At 36.4% G+C, this 15,891-nt stretch overlaps 1 protein-coding gene across 2 annotated transcripts in view; it reads right to left on the bottom strand.

The window, feature by feature from the left end:
* PLXDC2 (plexin domain containing 2) overlaps window positions 1–15,891 on the bottom strand; it is a 413,757-nt gene that overhangs the window by 38,282 nt on the left and 359,584 nt on the right. For both annotated transcript variants that reach the window (XM_060161213.1, XM_060161202.1), the window contains exon 14: window positions 4,430–4,590. In XM_060161213.1, coding sequence (XP_060017196.1) covers window positions 4,430–4,590 — 161 coding nt within the window. The remainder of the gene's footprint in view (window positions 1–4,429; window positions 4,591–15,891) is intronic.

The following is a 15,891-nucleotide window of genomic DNA, read 5'->3' as shown; positions in this document are numbered from 1 at the left end:
ATATGCTGTCTACAAGAGACCCATTTCAGACCTAGGGACACATACAGACTGAAAGTGAGGGGATGGAAAAAGATATTCCATTTAAATGGAAATCAAAAGAAAGCTGGAGTAGCAGAACTCATATCAGAAAAATAGACTTTAAAATAAAGAATGCTATAAGAGACAAGGGACACTACATAATGATCAGGGGATCAATCCAAGAAGAAATAACAATTATAAATATTTATGCACCCAACATAGGAGCACCTCTATACATACGGCAACTGCTAACAGCTATAAAAGAGGAGGAAATCAACAGTCCCCCAATAATAGTGGGGGACTTTAACACCTCACTTAGACCAATGGACAGATCATCCAAACAGAAAATTAATAAGGAAATACAAGCTTTAAATGACACAATAGACCAGATAGATTTAATTGATATTTATAGGACATTCCATCCAGAAACAGCAGATTACACTTTCTTCTCAAGTGCACATGGAACATTCTCCAGGATTGACCACATCTTGGGTCACAAATCAAGCCTTGGTAAACTTAAGAAAATTGAAATCATATCAAGCATCTTTTCTGACCACAACTCTATGGGATTAGAAATCAATTACAGGGGAAAAAATGTAAAAAACACAAACACACGGAGGCTAAACAATACGTTACTAAATAACCAAGAGATCACTGAAGAAATCAAAGAGGAAATAGAAAGATACCTAGAGACAAATGACAATGAAAACACGACAATCCAAAACCTATGGGTGCAGCAAAAGCAGTTCTAAGAGGGAAGTTTATAGCAATACAAGCCTACCTCAAGAAACAAGAAAAGTCTCAAATAAACAATCTAACCATAACCCTAAAGGAACTGAGAAAGACGAACAAAACCCAAAGTTAGTAGAAGGAAAGAAATCATCAAGGTCAGACCAGAAACAAATGAAATAGCAACAAAGAAAACGACAGCAAAGATCAATAAAACTAAAAGCTGGTTCTTTGAGAAGATAACCAAAATTGATAAACCATTGGCCAGACTCATCAAGAAAAAGATGGAGAGGACTCAAATCAATAAAATTAGAAATGAAAAAGGAGAAGGTACAACAGACACTGCAGAAATACAAAGCATCCTAAGAGACTACTACAAGCAACTCTGTGCCAATAAAATGGACAACCTGGAAGAAATGGACAATTTCTTAGAAAGGTATAACCTTCCAAGACTGAACCAGGAAGAAACAGAAAATATGAACAGACCAATCACAAGTAATGAAATTGAAACTGTGATTAAAAATCTTCCAACAAACAAAAGTCCAGGACCAGATGGCTTCACAGGTGAATTCTATCAAACATTTAGAGAAGAGTTAACACCCATCCTTCTCAAACTCTTCCAAAAAATTGCAGAGGAAGGAACACTCCCAAACTCATTCTATGAGGGCACCATCACCCTGATACCAAAACCAGACAAGATATTACAAAAAAAGAAAATTACAGACCAAAATCATTGATGAATATAGATGCAAAAATCCTCAACAAAATACTAGCAAACAGAATCCAACAGCACATTAAAAGGATCATACACCATGATCAAGTGGAATTTACCCCACGGGCCTCTCACAACAGTGAGAGGCCCGTGTACCACAAAAAAAAAAAAAAAAATTAGTTATTGGTGCATAAGGAGATTGAGTTTACCAATATCATCCAAGTTGATTTTCATGTTCTATATTATGCTGCTATCTACTTTTTTTTTTTTTTTTTTTGCAGTACGTGGGCCTCTCACTGTTGTGGTCTCTCCCGTTGCGGAGCACAGGCTCCGGACGTGCAGGCTCAGTGGCCATGGCTCACGAGCCTAGCCGCTCCGTGGCATGTGGGATCCTCCCGGACCGGGGCACGAACCCGTGTCCCCTGCATCAGCAGGCGGACCCTCAACCACTGCGCCACCAGGGAAGCTCCAATAACTCTAATTTAATTAGTAATTCAAACGTTTGAATTCATAGGTCTGGCATGTCAGTCACTGTGCAGTCATCACGGATATGCGTTCAATTTTGAAAACATGGGTCCGCTTTAATAATAGTAAAATTATGATTATTATCTTCAAAAATCTTCTGCCAGGCAGCCACTGTGAGCTGCTTGAGGACAGCAGGGTGTCAAAGAGTTAGTGATTCAGGCAGAATTATTGGCAATTGACAGAGAATCTGGGAATCTGCAGAATGATTCTGCTTCACTTGAGTGTTGAAACACGAGAGCTCTTCCCAGAAGTGTGGCTCTTCGACCTTGGAGAAGCCATTCCACCACTCTGAACCTCAGTGTCTTCCTTCGTGTTATAAGGGTGTAGAATTAAATTATCTCTAAGATTAATGCCCTCCTGCTCCTGGCAATACTTTCACTATTCTACAGTCTTACTTTGTAGTCATACAAGGATTGCTGTGAATCGGTGTGAACTAGGTCCTTTGCACTGTGCAATTGCACTAATACCATCACCATCAGATATTTCACAGTGTCAGAAAATAAACTTCATAGTGTATAAACAGGCTTAAACCTGTGAGGGTTACAGCAGCAGCCTGATGTCTGGTTAGTCACTGAAGCTTTACAGCTTGTCACTTGTCAGATCTTGGAGCAATGCATTCATGACCTCGGGAAAGTTTTCTGCTTTCTTGCATGAAAATTAAGCACATTAACAAAACTTAATAAGAGCTTTCCAACTAAATGCAATACCTGATAATTTCTCGATTATTATGACTTTAAATGAGAAAGACATTTTTGGAAGACTTCATGTGTGAAAATTTAGTGGAAGATTTAAATGTCCTAGGATATTTATTATCTTTTTCTTTCCAGAAAATACTGATAGAATACCTCTTACTTGAAAGGCTTAAGTTATTTAATCCAAATCTCGAGGAATTTATAAGTCTGTAGGGTGGAATAAATCACATACATATTTAACTCTAATGCAAAACAGAAAGGTAAATGCCAGAGAAAGATAGAGATGTATTACTATGGATAGAATTTCAGAGGAAAGAGAGATTATGTCCAGCTGTCCTGGCAGAGAGATGGTCCGGGGAAGCTTACAGGGTACATGGTATTGAAGGCTACTTGGATACAGAATTCAAGAATTGAGATGGAAGGGGAGGACTTTTTTGGTGGAAGGAACAGAATGAGTAATGTCTTGGTGACATGGGGAATTTGGGGTGTGTATGGAGAAGAGAATAGAGTGAATTTGATGGTACTGAACTCCAGGTTAAGGAGCTATGGGATAAAAATTGAAATGATAGACAAGATACAAATAGCCAAGGCCTTGAAGGAGAACTAAGGAGACTGCACTTTACTCCACAGACAGTTGAGAGCCGTAGAGGACTTCTAAGCAATTACTTAATTGATTTGCATTCACTTCCCCCTGTTACAGAGGTTAAAGGTAACTTTGTAGTTTAAAGGTCGTTATAATTTCTTACTCAACACGTGAACAAAGCTGCCCACTGTACCTCACCCAGTGAACTGGAAAAGACCTAAAGTTTACAAGTTTGAAGCTCCGAGGGAGAAGATTTCCTTCATTGCTCTAGTATTTATGTTGTGTTGAAGGGCAGTGGCTCCATTAAGATGTTGGGGTGAAAGCTATGCACACACGAGGCCCAGGAAGCCCAGTTGTCTGGAGGATAGAAGGTGACTTGGTCACACTGACCTTATCCTGTGGCCCCCTGGCTTCCCAGTCTCTGGCCTTCTGGACATCAGGGCTTGGCTCTGGCCCTTTGTACAGCCGCTGGTTCTCCTACCTCACTGCTCTTGGGCACTGGCACTAACTCTACTTTCTGTACATGAAAACACAACACTGATTCGGCACAGTGCTCTCTTTGTGTTTGAATGAGCGTGTGTGTATGCATGTGCATTTATATGTACATGTATAAATATACACACATCACACAAAACGGTGATGGCACATACCATAATCTTATTGTTGTAGCTGCTATTTTGTAGGGAAACATGTATTTTTCCTAAATAGTCTGTGAGCGTTTTAAGAGCAGGGTCACCATATTGTATGATGAATCTGGCCAATACTCGATTACTGTTACAGCGATTAGTTGATTTAAGCGAAATCCTTTAGCCTCCAGCATACGCTTCATTTCCTTCTAGGATCGAAGAGCAGCTGCTCAACATACTTGGTACAATAAGGCAAAAAATATGGTTTCTAAGACAAAAAATATGGTTTCTATTTTCTTTTCGATCTATAAAAGGCGAGATGGCTTATTTCTTTAAAAGCTCCTGAGGTAAGGCAACTGAGCTCATCACGTGAAAGCCATCTATCAACAGGTACGTGCACACGCATGCGTGCACGTGTGACATCAGCCAGCTCACAACTGCAGAGTGGAGAAATCATGTGCTAACTATTAAATGCAGGTGGTGTCAGCAGATGGCTGGAGTTCATCAGCTAGCATGGTTTTCATGTACTCTACTGGACACTCACCTCAATAAAGAAGATGCTGGCTGCTGACGTTGGATGGTGATACATATAGACTGTCACAAGGATGGCTGCGGCTATAATGAGGACGAGGATGAGAATTCCAACGATGAGGCCGGCGTGAAGGGTTCCCCCTTTCTTCTCGGCTGCACTGTCATCTGTAGAGGCTGGAAGAACAGCACAGCTGTCAGGACATTCACGTGTGCACGTGTAGGTCTGCGTTTTCATTGGAGGGAATATTTATATTCTTAATAAAGTACCAGTGAATTTTCTTTTCACTTTCTGTACAACTATCCTTTTCTTTTCCATAACACCAATTTTAGAAGTTAGATGCTCTTTATTTGGGCAAATGAAAAATCCATACTATTAATGATTAAAAACACATTTATAATTGTGTTTTAATTTATAGTTCATCTTTATTCTGTTAAATAAGGCAAAATTAATAGCCTTTATTCTAAAAGTTCTGTGGAAAATCTGAAACTAACTATATAATAAATTTAACTTTGATTTTTCTCATTAAACCACTGGCACTCCTACCTATGGAAAAATTGATTACTTTTTGAAATCTCCTCTCTCATTTTCTTTTGGAAAATTTAAATGGAAGAGTATCAGACATATTTTGGTGGGCTACACAGGCATTTTCAGAAAGTCTGTGCATGAGTTCAAAGGATAATTTTCAAAATCTGTTTTAAACTGAAATGCTCTATAAAAGTGTAACAGATGGATGCTAAATAACCCTCAAATAGTTTATCACTATCTAAAGGGAACACACAGTACATGCAAATATTCCACTATGCCACACGTCAGTATCATTTTCTCTAACTTTTACTGAGATGCTCTCCACTGTAATATCCATTTTCAGAGAGTTAGGAAAAAGGAGAAATTAAATTTCTAAACTAATAATCAGTCAAGGCAAAGTCAATCAGCCAAATAAAACTAATCTCTAAAGTCTTCTCTTGTTCTAAAATTATGCAATATTTGATGTCTACTCAGGCATTTAGAGGAGACCTTCTTAAATTATGTGCAGCAGGTAACTGTATCTTAGTACATAATATGATTGGTACTTTTGAATCATTAGAAAATTCTTTAAGACTCATAGAAGTTCTAGAACAGTGATTCCTAATCCTTTCATTATCAATTCACATCTTTGTTATTTCCAACCTTTGCATCTATGTTTTAAACAGCTTTTTGGTCTATTAAACCTCATTTAATAAGCACTGATTTAATTCTTTTATTATAATTTTCATTAATAGAAAATAACGAACGTGACTGCCTATCAGAATGTATGGTAAATACAAAATAACAGAATTTCAAATAGAGCAAAGAAATATGACCTCCCAATTCTTCTTATACATCCTTTAAAGTTTTGTTGCTATTTGTTTATTCTTTGCCTGAGACCCACAGTTGGTATTCAGTAATCCTTCTCCAAATCTAATAAAGCTCAAATTCCTAAAGGTTTCCCTTACATAACAGAAATTCATTAGTTAAAGAATGTAAAATTTAAAGAGTAATTCATTATGTAAAAGTTCATTTACAGAGAAGATTCTGGGAACATGGAAGAGTAGGAACTATCATGAATCTGTCTTCCCACATAGAAAACAATTGCACTGGCAGAATCTGTCTGACAACTGTTTTGGAACTCTGGACTCTATGGAAGCCTTGCAACTTCTAGGGAGAAGGCTCAGACTGCAAGCTGTGGTTAATTTCAGTCAGTTTCAGCACTTAGTCCAGAAGTAGCTATGCATCCTCTGCCCATTAGCCATGTGGCAGTCAACTACACATCTGTTTCTGAAGCAGCCTGCAGGAATCGCAGTAGGCAAAATGTACCCTGTCCTGAAAACATTGGGAGTGTGTTCTGATCACCGATTGATTGGTGCTTCTCATCACTGAGGGGCAGACAAAGATGCAGCCATTGGTTTTGCACCTTCTGCCATTGTTGTAAGCCTTTCTGCCTGGATCTAAAGTAACATCCAAGTGATTTAAAGAACCAGTACCCTTTTCATCCCACCTCCCTTTATTTTTCTCTTTTCCGACTTTTGGGAGCCAGATATGAGAGACTAGGATATTCAAAATCAAATGCACATGTGGGGAAAATTAGAACATGGCTGTATGTGGCCAGGGAAAAGCTCAGAAAAGACTCGAAAAGACCCCAAGATTACACCTCAGCACAGAGACAGCCTACAAAGCCAATAAACTAGTAAATAAATTAAATAAATATGATAACAAAAATCAGCAAACTCTGGAGAAGGGGGAGAATGTGATTTCCAGAGTCCCAACTTAATGAGATTCAAACGTCCAGTTTTGAAAAATATTTCACAAGGCATACAAAGAAACAGGAAAGTATGGCTCTTTCAAAGGAAAAAAAATTAATCAACAAAAACTGTCCATGTAAAACACCTGATGGACGATCTATTAGACAAGCACTTTAAAGCAACTGTCTTAAAGATGCTTGAAGAACTAAAGAAAGAGGTAGAGAAAGTCAAGAAAACAATGTATGAACAAAATGGAAATATCCATAAAGAGACAGAAAACCTAAAAAGAAACCAAAGAGAAATTCTGAAGCTGAAAAATATAATGACTGAAATTAAAAATTCAGTAGAGCATTCAAAGGCAGACTTGAGCAGGCAGAAAAGAGAATCAATTAACTTAAAAATAAGACAATGGAAATGCTCAAGTCTGAGGAACAGAAAGAAGAGAGATTGAAGAAAAGTGAACAGGGCCTAAAAGACCTGTGGGACACCATCAAATGGATCGGTATTTGCATCATGGAATTCCAAGAAGAAGAAGATAGAGAAAGGGACAGAGAATGTTTGATGAAATAATGGCTGAAAACTTCCCAGTTTGATGGGATCCAAACCTCCCAAATTTGATATAAACATCCAAGAAGCTCAAGGAACTTCAGGTAAGATGAAATGAAGGAGACCAACATGGAGATAAATTATAATCAAACTTTTGAAAGACAAAGGCAAAGAGAGAATCTTGAAAGCTGCAAGAGAGAAGCAACTCATCACATACAAGGGATCCTCAATAAGAATATGAGCAGATTTCTCAACAGAAACTTTGGAAGACAGAAGGCAGTGGGCTGATATATTCAAAGTGCTGAAAAGTACCTGTCAACCAGGAATCCAAAATCTGGCAAAAGTTTCCTTCAAAAGTGAGGGAGAAATTAAGATATTCTCAAAGAAAAGCTGAGGGAGTCGGTTACCACCAGGCTTGTTCTGCAAGAAATGCTTAAGGGATTCCTGCAGGGTGAAAAAACGTGTAATCATCTCAATTGATACAAAAAAAGAATTTGACAAGATTCAGCAGCCTTTCGTGATGAAAACACTCAACATCTAGGAAAAGAAGGAGAACACCTTGACAAAATAAAAACCGTACATGAAAAACTTACAGCTATCATATTCAACTGTGAAAGCTAAAAGCTTTTCCTCTAAAATCAGGAATAAGACAAGGATGCCCACAGTTGCTACTTCTATTCAACACAGTATTGGAAATTCTAGCCAGAGCAATTAGGCAAGAAAAATAAATAAGAGGCATCCAAATTAGAAAGAAGTAAATTGATCTCTGCAGATGAAATGATTATATATATATATATATATGTGTGTGTGTGTGTGTGTGTGTGTGTGTGTATATATGTGTGTGTGTGTGTGTGTGTATATATATATATATATATATATATATATATATACACCTAAATATTCCCTAAATATTCCCAAGACAAACTGTTGGAGCTGATAAATGAATTCATCAATGACGTATGTAGCAGGATACAAAGTCAATGCACAAAAAGCAGTTGCATTTCTATACTGTAACACTGAACAATAAAAAAAGAAATTACAAAAACAATTCCATTTATAATAGCATCAAAAAGAATAAAATGCTTAGGAATTAACTAAGGAGGTGAAAGACTTGTTCATGAAACATTGCTGAAAGAAATTAAAGAAGACATAAATAAATGAAAACACATCTCATGTTCATGTATTAGAAGACTTAATATTGTTAAGATGTCAATACTACCCAAAGTTATCTATAGATTCAATATAATCTCTATAAAAATCCCAATGATGTTTTTGCAGAAACAGAAAAAGCCTTCTTAAAATTCATATGGAATCTCAAGGGACCCTGAATAGCCAAGACAATCTTGAAAGAGAAGAACAAAGCCAAAGAACTCACATTTCCTGATTTTAATACTTACTACAAAGTTACAGTAATCAGAAGCGTATGTAATGGCATAAAGACAGACATATAGACCAGCGGAATAGAATAGACAGCCCAGAAATAAACTGTAGCATAAATGGAAAATGATTTTTGACAATGATGCGAAGACCATTCAATAAGGAAAGGACAGTCTTTTCAACAAACAGTGCTGGGAAAACAGGATGTCCGCATGCAAAAGAATGAAGTTGGACTCTTACCTAACACCATAAACAAAATTTAACTCAAAATGAATCAAACACATAAATGCAAGACATAAAACTATAAGACTCTTAACGAAGATATAGGGCAAAAGCTTCAGAACATTGGATTTGGCAGTGAGTTCCTGGCTATGACCTCAAAGGCATGGGCAACAAAAGAAAAAATAGACATTTTAGACTGCATGAAAATCAGAATACTTTGTGCATCAGAAAAATATCACCAGACTAAAAAGGTAGCCCACAGAATATCCAGACTATATAAAGAACTCCTAAAATTTAACAACAAAAAGCAAACAACCTGATTCAAAAATGGGCAAAGGACCTGAATAGACACTTATCCAAAGAAGATACACAAATGGCCATTAAACACATGAAAAGATATTCAACATCAGCGACCATTAGGGACATGTAAATCAAAACCACAATGAGATACCTCCTCACAGTTATTAGGATGGCTACGATCAACAAAATAGAAAATAACTAATGTTGGTGAGGTTGTGGAGAAATTGGAACCCTTGTGCGCTCTTGGTGGGAATGGAAAATAATGTGGTCACTATGGGAAACAGTAGGGTGCTCCTCAAACAATCAAAAACAGAATTACCATATGATCCAACAACTCCACTTTGTGGTATATACTCAAAAGAATTCAAAGCAGAATCTTGAAGAGACATTTGTACATCTATCTTAGCGGCATTATTTACAATAGCTAAAACATGGAAGCAACCCAATGTCCATCAACAGATGAATGGATAAGCAAAGTGTCACATAAACATACAACTGAATGTCATTTAGCCTTAAAAAGAAAGGAAATTCTTACATATGTTACAACATGGATGAACTTTGTGCTAAGTGAAATAAGCCAGTCACAAAAAGACAAATACCATATGTTTCCACTTATGATTAGAGTAGTCAAAATTATAGAGACAGAAAGTAGAATGGTGGCTGCCAGGGACTGGGGGGAGGCAGGAGAGAATGAGGATTTTGGTTTAATGGGTACAGTTTCAGTTTTACAAGATGAAAAGAGCTATGGAGATGGACAGTGGTGATGGTTGCACAACATTATGAATGCATTTAATATCATTGAATTGTACACTTAAAAATGATTAAGGTGGTAAATTTTATGGTATGTGTATTTTATCGCAATAAAAATATAAACAATTCATTTACAATTTGCCAGGCATATTTGTATTGTTTTACAAGTATCAAATTAATGACCATAAGAGATAGGCATTATTATTATTCCCATTTCATAGATGAGAAGACTAAGGCATAGCAAAATTAGGAAACGTGCCAAGGTTGTAAAGCTATGAAGATGGACTGGGACTCAAACACGAGCAGTCTGCCCTCAGGGTCTGCACTCTGAATCTGTGATCAATAATTTCTCAATTAACACTGAACTGTATGTACTGCTATTTCCTCTTATTTCTTGTGAGTTCTTCTGGTAAAGAAGTCTGAGAAGAACCTGGTAATTTCAGGTCAAGATAAATCAACTTCAATATGATTAAAGAATTAACATTGTTCCTGCAAAGGGACAGAGGCTGCGTGTCCTGTCACTTCTCTGGGACAAGGAGGGTGTCAATGTCTGACATCATATGTACTTAAACCCATGTTTGCTGGAGGGAAGGAGGGAGAGGGAAAAAAGGGAAACAAAAGAAACAGAAAAAGAAAGGCTGTTGAAAATGGGTTACAGATAGTGGAATAACTACTTCTCCAATAAAGATCAAATGAGGTTATAATAAATTACTTAATCCGTCTAGTCTTCGGTTAGTTTATCTCTACCACATGGTCAATAACAATAACCACTCCATAGGGTTGCTGTGAAAATCAAACATTTAATACATATTAAGTACATAGGAGAGTACCTGGCATGTAATAAGTACTTAATTAATGTAGCTATTATGTTATTGTATTTTATATGAGGCAAATTATACTGTCAGATTCATGACACCATATAAACTATGTTTCTGCCCTGAACATTTGTTACTTTTAAGAGTTTGGCTTCATTCTTAAGTATGCTTGTATTACTGCACTTTGTGCTCTTGGCTATTTTCTCACTTTTAAAAGAGTGTGACAGATTACTTTCACGGGAAAATAGGATTAATTTAAAGGTTGCTTTGGGGAAAATGTGGCAAAAATATCTACTTGAGTCACGAAAGGAAGCCTTGAATGGTTCTTCAAATCTCATATATAATTCCATCCCTCTATCCCTCCTTCCCTTCATCTATCCATCCATCCATCCATTCATCCAAAAAGCATCTGGTTCTATTTCTGGGATTAACAGTCTTTTACAAGCAACATGCCAAAGTTCAGTCTCATTTTTTTTGTGTGTGTGAGGATGGGAAAGGAAAGGAAAAGACACTTATGACTTGACCTTGGGCTGTCACTTCCCAAGTGGGCCAGAGACCCAGAACCTGTTGAGGAGGCAGCAGGCAAGGGACAGTCCTTCTCAGGAAGGAAGAGGAGAGCCAGGGACATGTTTCATTCAATAAGAGTTCTCGTCAGTAAAACTATCTTTGACTTGCAGGACATAGGTTGCCAATCTTTAGAGTAAAAAATCGTAATTGCATTTATACCTTGAAATCTACTCATTCCTTTTATTTAGGCATAAATGCTTACTTTCATAATTATTACTTACTTATATTTCTAATAATGGCTACTTATGAAATCTCCCTTTACAAATTCTCCTTTACAGTACTGGTATAGATGTTAAGACACCCTTTCATATCTAATGAAACCTCTACAGAATGTAGTTCGTTACTAGCCAATTAGCATTTTATAATATTTCTGGATGATGATGATTTTAATAAAATAAACAATCTTCATGGATTTTCAAAATACTACTAACCAGTCGACAACATAAATATGTAGGAATCTATGAATGTGCACATGACTTTATGTGTCTTAATTAGAGAAAAACACTTGAGAAATGTAGCAAATTCAATTCCAAGATATTACAGGGTTATCCTGGTGTCCCAAGCCAGTGCTATTTTTAAACGCTTCAGAATAACCATCTAAATGAAGTGGCAAAAATTACACACATATTTCTGGAGAATATATTTTTCTGTTCTCATATTATTTAGCCAAGTTTTCTGCATCTCTATTCTAGCTGGTCTCTTTATTAACAGGTATTATGATGGCATATTAAGGGACATTGAGTCTGGAGGTGAAGTGAACACCCCATTGATGTGCTCTGATATTAAATTCTTTCACTATTTGGTTTCCAGTTTAATACCACTATTCAATTAAATGGTATAGGTTTTGCACACTTACGGGGACCTGCAAACAGATTGCAGAGAATCCTTTGTGTTAAAAATGATGAGCACCTCAAACGCAAAATTGAAATTTAAAATCTTTAAGCAAGCGCTAGCAATTTCCATATTTGAAGTTTAGTTCATTCACCTCAAGGGCAGACTGCTCAAATAAATTGATTTCGTTCCTTCAGAAAAGACAATAAACAAAGATGTCAACTTTGGCGACATTCATTCCTGGGGCTCGACTGATTGTTCCTGGAAACTGGCAGATAGAAGTGGGTCAAAGAAGACTCTGAACCTGTATAAGGTACAAACTTCTGAAGCTTGTCAGAGTCCACAGGAGTTGGGGGAATATTCAGAGGTCAGAAGGAATCTAGTCTGAAAACCAAACTCTAATTCTATTCTTAGAAATATCTTATGCTCTTTCATTTATGTCCCAAAGTGAACAAAAGCCAAAGAATTATCCTCACACACGCACAGTATTGCTTAGAGGACAATTCAAATCTTTAGCTTTTTTACCTTTACGTTGTGTCTTCAAATAAGATGAATTAATGATAAAACACAATAAGACATCCTCAAATAGAGCCTCAAGGCCAAAAAAGGAAGTATATAAATATATTTGAAAAGCCTACCAAATCAAGATCTTTTTTCTACTATGTTGTAGACATACTTTAAAACATAAAAGAAGCACAGAAAATCAATAGTATCAAAGATAATATACTCTCATCTGAGCCACTGAGTGACCTATCAGTTCTTATGAGTTCCTAACTTCTTAGTAATTATAAAACGCAGATCAGTATTTAGACACAGACAGGACTGTTGAGAATTGTCAAAGCTATCAAAGCATTCGCTATCTTTGGGTGAGTTTTACCTACCATGATAGCAAAGATAACAGATTTTTAAAAGGTACTAGGCACACATTGAAAATATTCAGGACCTCATGTAAATGTGTTTAATTTTCTTCATTTCAAGAAAAGCTTATGAATTATTGATGAGACAAAATGAAAGAAAGAATAAAGTAGAAGAAAGAAGATAGGAGGAAAGAAGGAAAAAAAAATGACCTTTTGTTTCTTCAAAGTGTAGCATTTAATTTGACACCTCGATGTCTCCTTGCTTTTTCTATGACTGATTTTTTTTTCAGTATTTACATGCATGTAGCATTGATATTCTGTATTTAGAAGTACAATCCTTTAATATGTTAGAGATTTTAATACATTGATAAAATGGTCTGTACCCACTTTTAAATCTTGCTGATAATTAAAGTCCAGCAATAAAGTAAAACTAAAATAGAAATACTCCTTGTCTGAAATTTTATTCACTCTAAAGTGTTATTTCTAAATCTAACTCTTCTCTTGGCTTTAAAAAGAAACACTACAGCCCATAAATTCCACAATGTATTAATGTCTTTTGGGGGACCAAGAGGCTTTGGACAAAGTCTTACACAAATTTGTTCAAAATTCATAAATCTTATATGGTTGATGTCAAATGTTCTTTTTTAACACTTCAGAATGAAGTTAAACTACGAAATGCTTAAAATGTTACTGTTCCACTTTTGGATTAAAAACACATGACTTTCCCTGTGGAATATTATTGAACCCATTTATGAGCTAACGAATGTAACAGAAGAAGATCAAGTAAAAATAAAAATTTTAACTAAATTGACTTTTCCTTTGGAAGTTTCCCTTGCAACTGATCTCATTTTGTAGCTCATATAATAAGTCTCATAGCTCTTTTAACTTTCTATAGATATGATATAGACATGATCATGACCTTGGCTTCATTCAGAGTTTCCCCTGGTGTTTTATGTATTTTCTTCTTTTTCATAATTCTCTTAGTTCTTTCATTTTATAACCATGGTGTTCCTATTTTTTTGGATGCTCACCAATCTGTCAGTATTATTTGGGTATTAGAGGTCCTTGAAACTATCATGCAACCCATACCTAATCCACAATACGAATCACTGTGTCAATACATTCATAATTCACTTTATGACATCTCCATAGGAGGAATTTGGGTCAGTACTGTGAAAAGATATTAAAATGGGTGCACAAAACGCAGCTAAGTGCGTTATGTGTGGTGAGAACAATATCTGGCAGGGCAGCTGACCCAGCTTCTCTTCTGCAGCCTGTGCTACTACAGGGCAGCTGTGACATTTCATTCAGGGAAACATATAAAACATTCTGGCTTAAAAGAGCTTAGGTTATGACAATCCTTTTAAAACAAGAATCTGTTACCTTTTATCTTAGAAAAATAAAGCTAAATAAAATTTCCGTGAAATCATATTAAAAGAAATGCTTGATTCCATCAAGATGAGGGATTTGGGATAGGAGTCACCACCCAGCCTGCTTCCAGCCTTGTTCTGTGATTGGTGCTTTTGTGCATGAGTCTGTGTGAGCGTCTAGAAGAGGAGATTTACCATATTTATAGCTACTGTAATACCAAAAATAAATCCTTGTAATAATCCATGATAGTTTTTCAGTTCTTATTTATGTGCTTTTTTGTAACAATCAACCTATGTCTCTAATATTTTCAGCAACCAAGATCTTTATAAGATCTAACTTGTAACGTTTCCCTAACATCAGCTTTCTATATCAAGTTGTCTTGTTTCTTCATTTAAAAATTATTTTTTAATGATAAAATGTATCTCTACTTCTACAAAATAATCCACAGAAATCTTAGTACTTAAATTACCCATAAATATTAAACATGTATTAAACACATATATTAAAAATATATTCACAGTTACTATGGAATACCAGAAAATGAGGTTGACAACGTACTTTCAAGATCTGGGGGTACAGAATAGAGGACTCTTCAGGCCATTTAATCCTGTCCATTAGAATGAAGTCAGTTACATTAAAAGAGGCCACTTCTATACAAACATATGAATATCACCATGAATGTTTGCTTCCCTATCAAATCCATCACTTTTTCTGAACATAGAGAAAGAACCTTTTCACCTTGCTCCCATCAGTGTGGAAAGCCAGATGTGTGTCCAAACCACTTAGCTAATATGAACCCTTACTATTGCCACTCCTTTTAATCATGGCTGTGCTACCAAGCAAATATGAGGCCTTCTTGACATTATTCATGGAAATGGGAATCCGTTCTCTCACTGAAGCTTAAGTGCATGCTGGAAGAAAGCAAGGATGTCTCAGTGAATAGTTTTTCCAGTGGAAAGATCAAGTTCAATCTCCATGCACCTGCACTGTATACCCCTCTGTAGGAAAACAGGCCACCAAGGTCCTTATGAGTTTAACTGTCTCTTCCCAGAGCCCAGTGGCAGCTGGGACATGGCCATGCTACAAAGAACCTGCAGCCACTATCTGAAAAACAAAAGCCAAGCTGCTGTGCTTCAGTAGGCTGTCTAAATAAAATCAACCTTTCTGTGATTATCTATAGGCAACTTCTTCTGAAAACTGCTGAATATTAAACCAATCTCAAGGTCTTTCACACCTGAGTTTATACTTAAAATTAACGAGAACCTTTGTGCTTCCTAAGAAAGCATGGATTAATTTAGTTGCTGGAGACAACAATTTGGCCCTTGTGGGGACCTCAGGATTGAAACTTAGTCCTTGATGCTCTTAACAACCACACAATTCTTTTGTTATTTGTTGTAGTTTGATGTATGGAATCTCCCAGGCAGGACTAGATGAATGTGATATGTATCTCAAAAAGACAGAATCGGAAACTGGGAAAAAAACTTGGGTTACCAGAACTAATAAAATGTGCGTGTATAGCAAGAGTAGAAAGAAGAAACTGAAACTTTGAGGACCAGTTTTGCAGGGTATTTATAGTTTAT

The sequence above is a fragment of the Lagenorhynchus albirostris genome, chromosome 1 (assembly GCF_949774975.1).
Source record: "Lagenorhynchus albirostris chromosome 1, mLagAlb1.1, whole genome shotgun sequence".
In the NCBI taxonomy this organism is placed as follows: domain Eukaryota; kingdom Metazoa; phylum Chordata; class Mammalia; order Artiodactyla; family Delphinidae; genus Lagenorhynchus; species Lagenorhynchus albirostris.
This window is presented reverse-complemented; position numbering and strand designations above follow the sequence as displayed.